Raw genomic sequence first — 11,809 nt, 5'->3', positions numbered from 1 at the left:
ACACTCTCTACCAAGAGGTCATACACACACACGTGTGTCGAATTCCAATATTGCTCAAGTGCTCCACCCACTCGAAACACATCGACCTGTAACACTCGTGCTACAGTATAAGCACGTTCGATCTCAGTACGAAAATTTTGTTCCCACTGCACTCCTTGGCCACAAGACCATCATTCAAATAAACTCTTCTCCCGAATATCTCGATTTGCCTCACTCATGGCTGAAACGTATTGATTCCGGATCGAATAAGGTACACGGTGAATAAATACAGCTACTCCCCGCGTTTATAGTGTTCTATGAAAAATTGATTTAGATTATACTATAAAACTGGGCCTACAAGGTTTTTATAACATGGAAAATTCTAACTTCATATTGCAGATATGACCTTAAAAAATAGCCGTCACGTGTAGTTTCTTTTTCATTTCGTATTTATTATCTTTCGAAGTTAGCATACTTTTATGTGTAAGATGATACTAGATGAGTAAAAATGATCGAGGTAATACATGCTGCATGAAGAATACTTATGAAAGCATGAAGAACATTCTCTGTGCAATAAAATATGACTAATATAAGTAGAAACTGTGTGGCAATCTAAAAGTGATATCCTTAGGCTTCAAAGTGGCTTCACCATATTCTGTTGTTTTGCTGCTACTGCATGTGAGATAGTGGGGACCATATAACAGGAAAGATTAGCCTAAACGAGTTATCTTCATTCCAGTAGAAAATAACATTGATTATAGTCCTCCTGTTGATTCATCTGATGATTTGATTATACATAATTCACAAAACTACATGCATAATTCATTTGCAATAATATGCTAATGTAATAATATGCCAATGTTTTTCTTTAATGTTAAATACTTATTATATTAGTCTCTTAGGGGCAGGATATTGCTGCCCGCGAAATAATGGTGCTCCCTGGGGTAGGATTCAGAAACTAAATGACCTCTCTGCGTATAGTGTATCACATTCGCCTTACCGGGATAAGTAAATCATTTAATGCCACCACGTTACATTGAATTGGGACGGATGGAAAGCTTTGTGAAGGCTACGGATCAATCTTGCATAGGTTTCTCTCACTTAAAATAAATATTTCCGAAATTTAATGAGGCAAAACTGAGAGAATGAAACTTTGAAGGTCCTCAAATAAGGAAACTATTGAGTGCTTCTTTTATCACATTGAATCTAAATAGACAAGAACTCAACTCGCTGCATGACAATCATTCGCATTTGTGATGAAAGGATTTTTAGGAAATCGCAAAGAGAAAAATCACCAACAATTTGTTCAAGACTTGTTCTGTTCGTATAATAGTCTTGGATGTCGAATGTCTCACGAAATACATTTTCTACATTCACATTTGGGCTTTTGCCCTGATAACCTAGGAGCAGTCAGGATGAACGAGAAGGGTTACTCCAAGACATTCAAACTATGAAGGATCGGTATCAAGGTCCTCCAATGATGAGTGATTACTGTTGGTTTTTGCATAAAGAAGACAACACTATATAAGAGGGGAGAAATTAATCATATTTTTAATTTAAAATACTGAGAAAATGCGTATTTAGTTTTCTGTACATACGTGGGTGTGTGTACTCCAAACATATTACATGAATGTACACGACGAAAAAAAAATTTTTTTTCACCTTTTCATGTATAACTGTGCATGAATATGATGGAATAACTATCGTAGTAAGAGTTTTATCATTTTTTATTAGCCCTCACAGTGGTAATCCCGAAATATCTCGTCAAACTTGATCTGCCTTATTTCAGTCACCCCGAAATATCTCGGGTTCTTAGAACGCTTTTATTTCGGCATCCACGAGTCCAAATGCTTTGAAGATTTTTTTACAGTCAAGCATGTTTTACATTCCCCCTTCCCTTCTCTAATATATCAACTGCCAGTGGGCGGAGTCAGCTTTTGTTCAAAGTTAGATAACTGAAGGAGAAAGAAATATAGAGACTTGTTTTTGCTCCTACAGGGTTATACATAAACATACAGCCTGTGTTTCTCTGTCAGTGAAAAAATTGAAAAACCTGTTTAAATTAGATTAAAATCAGTGTTGCCATTCACAAAGTTATAGATGGCAAAAAGTTGCCCTCCTATAGCCTAAATACGTAAGTTTTGAAAGATATTCAAAACTAAATGTCATATAAATAGAAAACTAGACGTGATGGCCATTTTTTAATGTCAGATCTGGAATCAAAAACCCAAAAACTGATTAAGAACAGCTAAATTTTTCCATGTTAGAGAAACCTTATGGACTAGTTTAACCAATTATAACGATTTTTATCAATTACGAAATGGTTTCCCAAAGTTTAATAATTTATAATTTATAATTATAATAATTTATCTAAGCGTCTACATTATTCCACTGTTCTGGAATCAGCATCACTGCAAAATTTCATGGTCATGTTCAAATCCTGATTTACGGAAACAGTTCATGATTATCCGTTATGAAACTGTTTGCCAAATTATGCTTATTATCCTTATGTTATCAACGAAATATACTTTCATTAACGTACTACAATTTGAACTTTCCGATACTTTCCTCGTACTCTTAATGACGTCAAAAGAATTCAGATTTTTAATGTTGATCGATAGATTGAAAAAGCGTAATCGGTATTAAGTGGTATATATTCTCGATTCACTTCAGTTAAACAATAAATATTAAATTATCGAAAAAGAGTAGAGAAAAACAGAGTTTACAAACTGTTATTTGTCTCTAAAAATTCGTCATTTAATAAATTGATCGAGAACAACAAAGTCTAGCTTCTTGTAGAATTTTTCCAAACTAAATTTTCTCACATGGAAGTCATGGTTTCTTTTCTTCCAAACTTTGAATAATCCAAACAATTGGAAAAAACAATCGAATTTAGCAAAAAGTTTTAACATGAAGTTCGATATAAAAACTCAAGGGGAGTTCGAATTATCGAAAATATGAATCAGTCAAGTTCTAATGTATAGAAAAATTATTATTTTTTATTATTTTTTTTTAAAGCTTAATGTTTTGTAAACTTATAGGAACTTTCCCAAACAAATACTAATGAAAAAAAGTTCAATATTGATTATTCAAAGAAAGCTTTTATGGAACAAGAGGAAGAAAGAATACTTGTACGTTTTGCCATGTTTTTGGTTCTCTCTTGATTTATGGATAGGGGATCAAACAAAATGGAAAAATTCCTCTATAACAGACGCCCATCGTGTCATAAATACTGGTTAAACTTTTCGTAGCCCTGATTTACTATAAGCAAACGATCATTCAGGATGCGTTGCAAGGCATTTATTTGAGAAATGATCGTTCGAATTTTTCGGGCGTTTTCATGAAATTCACGAAAATACATAGATTTTGAAAGAACGATACACGTATTTATTCTTATCCATACAAACATGAAGTTTTCGGGTATGCGAATCGTTTGAGAAGATCTAAACTTGAATTTATTTTTGTTTAATTGCATGCGTTCATATATCGAATATAAAATAGATTAGCCTAGATTGTATAAGAGGTTCGTATATATAGAGATATATTCCTCTTATTTATACAGTTATATAAAGGTAAAAAAAAAAATAACACAAAACGCATCAAAACAACACAGTGAATGAGAGATTACTCACTTAAAACCTTAAAATAATCAACTAAAATGCAAAAAAAGACATTCAGACAGATCAGTACCGAGTCATTGCGAAAGTCAATAAGCGAAAAAATAAAAATTGCTAGAAATATTTAAAAAATTGGGAGTTTTTTTCTTATCTCGTTAATGATTTTTAAAGTGATAAAAAATTATTTTCTTGTAACTCAAACTCTATTCCGAGGGAATATATCTATTTAAAAAACGAATAAAAAACTATTTTTTTCTTAATTTCAGCTGGAACACGTCTTTTCCACAAGATGACGTCAAGCTGTTTCAGGAAATCAACTGCTTCCTTCAATTTTCTTTTCGATTTTCTCTCCGCAACTTTCTTTTTCGTTATAACTTCTCAATGTCGTGAATTCCGTCATTCCCTTTTTCTAGTGTTTATTTTATTTGTTTATTTATTTTTTTATGCCCACCATGTGAAAATCCATTCGAATGGACATACGACACTTTGGTAATCGAAGACTTTTTTCCCCCCATGGATTCACTACATCTTTCTTATCTGGACAAGTCCGATAATACGAAAAAAATACAGAGAAATATATAAGACATTATAAAAGGAAAAATAAAATGCAAGGGAAAAAGGCCTAAGGGGGATGTTAGAAGGAAAGAAATAAATGGTTTTTTTGTGTGTGTAGATGAAGGAAAGAGAATTTTCTTTTTGAATTGCCGGAGTTATAGGTGAGATACGATACTTTACTATTACGAGAAAAGAGTTAGTAAAGGAACGAGATGATGTGTGTGTATGTGTTCAAGCTGGAGTGTTTACACGAGTAACATATTAAAAGAAAAAAGATAGAGAGGGATATGAAATTACTGTGATAACAACTGAAGAAACAAAATAAGTAAAAAAAAATGTATCATGTTTCGTGATCATGGATTATTATATCGGATCCCGTAGATTTATTTCACGCCAAGAACATTGCCGATTGTCTTAAATTATTGCTCAATACCTTTGATAACTCAGTTATCCGACAGTGATTTATGTTCGATGCAATTTCCCCTTTGCTTTTTTCAATCTTTCCATCAGATTTATTTACTTCATCTTCACTCTTGATGTCAGGTTTTGATCTAAAATTGATGATAAACTTTTCGTTTGATTAGCTGAAAAATTGTAGAGTTAGTGTCGTATGTGAAATTCTATTGTTCATTGAAGAGGATGAACTGTAATAAAATATAATTTATATGACTCTTTCAGACCCTGGTGCCACAAATGTGTGGGTTGCTTTTTTCCCACTGTATGAATTTTTCGGCCTGAGAGAGTTGGGCCCTAATTTGAAGGATCATGTAAGTTTTGAATTAGAAATATATGGTGATTATGAACTTTTTTTGGGCTTGTGTCAGAGGGCCGCAATTAAAGTTGAACTTTCAGGGGTATTTAAGATTGTTTCCTAGAGAAAGTACCTCTGGGAAAAGTGTGATTTATTACATAAAACTTATCGATAAAATTCTAGAAAAAATTTTATGTGAAGATGAATTCACCCTGCGTTATCTTAGCTCAAAAATTTGAACGAAGTGAATTATTTCTTCACAGAAAAATTGAAAAATTCAAAAAAAATATATATATACGGTTTTTAATGCATTTTTTGAGTACCAACAATGCAAAAAAGAAACATCATGAAAATTCCAAGAAATGAATGTTCGGGTCTCAAGGGGGAGGGGGTAATATAATTTTCAAATGAAATTGAATGACATCAATCTCTCAATGATTTAGAAAAGAATTCCACCTACTTGGAACACTGGTAGTTATAGAGATGGTTATTTTCTAGTCCTTACATAGCATAGAAAACTGGATACAATGTACATACTTAACATTGCTGATCATCATCTCTACATTGTATCCAGTTTTCTACTTCTATTACTTTGCTAATTCATTGTGATTCTCCCCCATAAATAGTAGGCCCTATACGCACAAAAGATAATACAACCATTTATATGAATAGTTACAGGACATGTTTATTTATATATTTTATATATACTATAATGTTTTCCGAGGAATCATTATAGTATATATAAAATATATAAATAAACATGTCCTGTACCACGTTAATAATCAACTACGTGGATTATTAACGTGGATTTCAGTGCAGAACTGTCAACAGCATTCATTTTTCCTACAAATTATTTCGCATTTTATGATGATTCGTTTTTTCAACAACTTTTTTTTTCTTTTTTACAAAAATAAAATTATTATTTTTTTCATTCCCGCTTGTACGGCACCCCCTTTCCTTATGTACGGAGTATTGTGCCCTGCTAAGAATTGATATCATGACTTATTAGGAAAATTGAAGGATTCATGGTTTAGGTCGCCCAGTTTAGGGACCGATGCAGGGCACCGGTGTGTAGGCGCCTATCTGTAGGACCGGTTGTTGAGCTCCATTATTAAATATAATAACAATCAGAAGGTTTTTATAATACATGTTTAATTTGGTACGGACACATAAAAATGAAAGACATCACTTGACAATGGTTGCTTGCCGACTGCGAAGAAAAACATTCGATTTTTTATCGCAACTTGCGTTGCTAGGTAACAAAATATTCTCATCAGAAAATTGCGAAGTGCGACGTCATAATTTTTCCGCAGTCGGTGAAAGTTCAAGTAGAGGTCGCTACACACTCCCCCCCTAGTGTCAACGAAATGTCGTGGTCGAGTATCTGTCGGGGAAGTGGACATGACGACCGGAACGAGTCACAGTTGCTGGTACTGTACTTGGATGGACGGGTGACGTCGAAGGCACTTGGGTATGCTGGTCACTTAAGAAAGCTGGGATCAACCGATCGATGGAGATTCTCCTGGATGTCCCGTTGAAGTCGATGTCGAAGAATTTATCTCGTCGATCTTTGACCAGAAATGGGCCTTGATACGTTGGTTGCAAGGCAGAGTGTGGTGCATCGTTACGCAGGAACACATGAGATGCGGATTGTAGACATGTAGGAACATATGTTGGCGTAGATCCGTGAGTTGTTGTAGGTATGGGTTTCATTGAACGCATTAGTTTTTGAAGTTGATGGACGAAATCGGATTGTTTGATGTCTGGGATTGCGGAGAAGTACTCGCCAGGCAGTTGCAATGGTGATCCGTAGAGGATTTCGGCGGAGGAGCATCCTAAATCTTCTTTCACTGCGGATCTCAGGCCTAGTAGTGCTAATGGAAGAGCGTCAACCCAAGCTGCATGGGATTGGATTCGGCATCTTAGGGCAGCTTTCAGAGATCGGTGTTGTCTCTCGATGAGTCCATTCGCCTGAGGATGATATGCGTTCGTCTTGTGATGTTGGAATCCGAGGTATCTGCTTAAGGTTTGGAAAAGATGACTCTCAAACTGTCTTCCTTGGTCTGTGGTAATCTTCTGTGGTATGCCAAATCTGGCAAACCAGGTCGCAATTAGGGCTTTGGCGACTGTTTCGGCAGTTTGGTCTGGCATAGGTGTGGCTTCGATCCATCTGGAATATCTGTCTATTATCGTTAGGAGGTACCGTGAGCCTTGGCATAATGGCAATGGGCCAACTATGTCGAGATTGATGTGTTGAAATCTATTGTTTGGTACTTTGAATTCGGCCAGAGCGGAACGAGTGTGTCGGTGAACTTTAGAACGTTGGCATGCAATGCATGCTCTAGTCCACGCCTGACAATCTTTTTTGATGTTGCGCCAGATGAAGCGTTGAGAAACCAACTTGGTAGTAGCTTTGATACCTGAATGAGAAAGCGTATGGAGTGATTCAAAAGCTTGTCTTCTGTGTGATTCTGGAATATAAGGACGGATGTGTCCCGTAGAAATGTCACAAAACAAGTGCTTCGTTATATTACTGTCCGGCAAACGCAGTTTGACGATTTTCAATGATGAGCTTTGTTGGAGTTCACGTAATTCATCGTCACATTGAGAGTCGGCAATCGCATTGTAGTCGATTGGTGATGGAGAAGCAATAGTTGCGATGCGTGACAAAGTGTCAGCAACTACATTGTTTGGTCCGGGAATATACCTGATATCAGTAGTAAATTCTGCGATATAATTTAATTGCCGTAGTTGTCGAGGCGAAGCTTTGTTCTGGTCTTGTTTGAAGGCATACATCAATGGACGATGGTCACTATAAATGGTAAAATGACGTCCTTCTAGCTGGCATTTGAAATGTTTAACTGCGCTATAAATAGCTAGAAGTTCTCTGTCATACGCACTGTATTTTACTTGAGACTGGGAGAGTGTGCGAGAGAAAAAACTGAGGGGTTGGATCACACCGTCATGCTCTTGCTGTAACACTGCACCGATGGCATTGTCCGATGCATCTGCTACGAGAGAAATGTGCTCGTTTGGCTTTGGATGAACGAGCAAAGTGGCGTTGCATAGCGCTTCCTTGACATCGGCGAAGGCTTGTGAAGCTTGTTGAGTCCAATTGAGTGGTTTCCGGCTGTTTTTCGCATGACCTGCTAACATAGCGGTGAGTGGTCGCTGCAGGTCCGCACACTTAGGTATGAACCGGTGGTAAAAATTCAACATGCCCAGAAATCGGCGCAAGGAAGTGGCGGAAGTGGGTTGCATAAAGTTCTTGATGACATCTACTTTGGCGGATAACGGTTTGAGTCCATTCTTGCTAATTTCATATCCCAAGAATTTGATGGTCGGGACGCCAAATATGCATTTTGGCACATTTATGCACAGTCCGTATTCGTCAAGTCGACTGAATACTTCACGTAAGTGTTGGAGATGAGTTTGCTCGTCTGGAGAAGCTACCAGGATATCGTCTAAATAACAGAATACGAATTCCAATCCTTGTAGGATCGTATTCATGAATCTCTGAAAGGTCTGCGCTGCATTGCGTAATCCAAAGGTCATATACGGAAATTCGAAGAGTCCAAACGGTGTATTAATTGCTGTTTTTGGAATATCCGGCTCGTGCACTGGAATTTGTTGATACGCTCTAATCAGGTCGATTGAGGAATATATTGTCGTTCCGTGGAGAATGTGCGAGCAATCTGTGAGGAAAGGAATCGGGTAACGATCAGGAACTGTGATTTTGTTCAGTGCTCTATAGTCTCCACACGGTCTCCAGTCGCCAGATTTCTTTGGCACTAGATGGAGTGGACTAGACCAACTGCTCTTCGAAGGCTGACAAAGTCCTTGTTGCATCATGAACTCGAACTCTTTTCGCGCAACTTTCAACTTTTCCGTGGAAAGCCGTCGAGGTCGGGCAAAATCTGGTGGACCTGTAGTCTCAATGAAGTGCTTGATATTGTGCTCTTTAATTTTCTTATTTTGGATGTGTGGACGGAGAATATCAGGAAACTCTTTGACTATATCCCGATATGGCGATGATAATAGATCGATACCGTTCAAGCAAAAAGATGGAGCTGTGATATTTCTTGCAATGGAACAAGTGGCAGATAGCAAGGTCGTTCCATCGATGAGGCGATGATGTTTGCTATCGACTAACAGGTTGAAATGCGATAGAAAATCTACACCAATAATTGGTCGGGTTACGTCGGCTATGATGAATGGCCAAGCAAATGTCCTTCGGAGGTTCAAATTCAATGTTAGAAGTTTGGTACCGTAAGTTGAGATAGAGGAACCATTGGCGGCTGTAAGAATCAACTTCTCGGGTTTCTTGTGGGTATTGACGACAGTTCGCGGGACGACTGACACATCAGCGCCCGTGTCGATCAAAAAAGTCCAGTTGGTGGAAGGATCGGCCAGTATGACTCTGTCGACGAATTGGCAGCCGTGGCCTTGGCCGGTGGACGACTGCCTTATTAGTTTCCCGGTGAGGTTTTGAAGGAGCAGGGCTGTTGACATTTCTTAGCCTGAGCTCCGAAACTGGTGTGATAGAAGCAGAAGCCATTTTCAGCTTGTTTGTATTGGGCTCGGCTGTGGGATCGCGAGCGAGAATACCGTTCTCGATGACGGAATCGAGGTCTAGGCTGTCGCTGTGAAGTGTGAATAGCGGCTTTCAGCTCACTCAACTCTTTGGTCAGAGCTGCGACTTGTTGCTCCAGTGATTGGCTGATTGCGTTCTCAGGTCGACCGGATGCTGAACAGATATTTGGAATGGCCAACTCAGCGATTTTATCTGCCATCGAAGCGAGTTGTGGAAGTCCTTCGCTCGAAGCAGCTAGTATAGCTTGGACGTTAGCGGGGAGTCGCGCTAACCACAACGATTTCAGCAAGTCATCACTAAAGTTACGTCCGGCAAGCTCACGCATTCGGGCAAGCAGATGCGATGGTTTTTGATCTCCTAGTTCTAAACCTTGCAGTAGCGTACGGATTTTCGATGATTCGCTCTCCGCGTAAACCTGAATCAATCGTGTCTTCAGCGCGTCGTATTTATTCTGCTGGGGAGGTTCTAGAACTAAATCTTGGACTGTCGATAAAATATCGGCATCGATACCAGCGATAGTATGGTTGAACTTCGTAGCATCGGCAGTTATCGCTGCGATCGAGAATTGTGCTTCTAGTTGGATAAACCACAAGTTTGGATTGTTTCTCCAAAATGGAGGCGGCTTTATAGCGACGCGATCGACATTCGGCGGATTGTCCATTTGGAACGGAGGAAACGATTACTCGCTTACCTTGAGAAGCTTGCTGTTCGAAATCATGGCGCTGTTCGAAATCACGTCCGGCGTCGCCAGTTTAGGTCGCCCAGTTTAGGGACCGATGCAGGGCACCGGTGTGTAGGCGCCTATCTGTAGGACCGGTTGTTGAGCTCCATTATTAAATATAATAACAATCAGAAGGTTTTTATAATACATGTTTAATTTGGTACGGACACATAAAAATGAAAGACATCACTTGACAATGGTTGCTTGCCGACTGCGAAGAAAAACATTCGATTTTTTATCGCAACTTGCGTTGCTAGGTAACAAAATATTCTCATCAGAAAATTGCGAAGTGCGACGTCATAATTTTTCCGCAGTCGGTGAAAGTTCAAGTAGAGGTCGCTACAATGGTCTGACAAATTGCAAATCGTTGGTATATCACGTCGAGAAATTTACTCCTTATGTAATTCTTCTTTTTTCCTTCAAACCGATTGCAATTCGGTTCAATCGCCATGGGCAATTTCCTACCGAGGAAGTTGTGCCGGAATTGTTCTGGTGTGACTAACAGTTTGAGTCGGTATCTTGTGTGCTGTATTAATTATTGTTGCTGTCATCTATATTTGCGATGTGAAATGAGATGATTGAATATTTTTAACGATGTAAAATCAACTCTCATTGCGGCGAGACTTTTTTTAACGGCAAGATCAGCTCATATCCACTCCTCGAACCACAGACCATTATATTATATTATATTATATTATATTATATTATATTATATTATATTATATTATATTATATTATATTATATTATATTATATTATATTATATTATATTATATTATATTATATTATATTATATTATATTATATTATATTATATTATATTATATTATATTATATTATATTATATTATATTATATTATATTATATTATATTATATTATATATCATATCATATCATATCATATCATATCATATCATATTTTTATATCTGGCCTGCGGACTGAAAAGGTTGTGCGCTCCAGGTCTAAGGAAAGAAAAGGTGAACTCTCGGCACCAAGCTCTTTCCATATCCGTGGTACCATATCTCATTTTGCCGAGTTGTGACTCTGGATATGTTTCACGAACGATTTTATATGAAAGTAGAAAGCAACTCATTAGTCAAATATCAATTCATCGATCCTCGACCAAAAAAAAATATATATTTTCCTCTTCGCAATAATGAAGTTTATGCAGAATCTATCCTTACAATATCTATAAAAATTATATATGATAAATAAGCATATCACTTTCATTGGTCATTATAAGAAGGAAAATTGTATCATTGCCTTTCAATACTTCATGTGATTTTTATTTTATGCGAAATTTAAGAATTTTTTGATATTGTGCTTCTTGGCTGAGTACATATAAAATGTTTTTATTTCAAAGAAACTAGAGAGAGAGAGAGAGAGAGAGCGAGGGAGAGTGGTCTATTTATGCTTATTCTATCAAATTCCAAAAAAAAAATCACGATTAAATAAAATTAGTTTATTGAATCAATTTAAATAAATTATTAAATTAATTAATCAACCATTAAATTAAATAATTAGTCATTAAATTAATTAATTAAGTTGATAAATAAATCATTAAATTAATTAATTAAGTTGATAAATAAATCA

At 37.0% G+C, this 11,809-nt stretch overlaps 1 protein-coding gene across 1 annotated transcript; it reads right to left on the bottom strand.

Annotated features, from left to right (window-relative positions):
• Positions 1 to 9,371: 9,371 nt before the first annotated feature.
• LOC149076013 (uncharacterized) lies at positions 9,372 to 10,157 on the bottom strand. Its single transcript, XM_089242165.1, has one exon. It carries the CDS (start codon positions 10,155 to 10,157, stop codon positions 9,372 to 9,374), a length of 786 nt encoding a protein of 261 aa, XP_089098291.1.
• Positions 10,158 to 11,809: the final 1,652 nt, after the last annotated feature.

This window comes from Pholcus phalangioides, unplaced genomic scaffold (genome assembly GCF_987345545.1).
Source record: "Pholcus phalangioides strain wild (caught in Gottingen) unplaced genomic scaffold, Ppha-v1.0 ptg000015l_1, whole genome shotgun sequence".
In the NCBI taxonomy this organism is placed as follows: domain Eukaryota; kingdom Metazoa; phylum Arthropoda; class Arachnida; order Araneae; family Pholcidae; genus Pholcus; species Pholcus phalangioides.
Note: the sequence above shows the minus strand (reverse complement) of the source record. Positions and strands in the feature narration are given on the sequence as shown.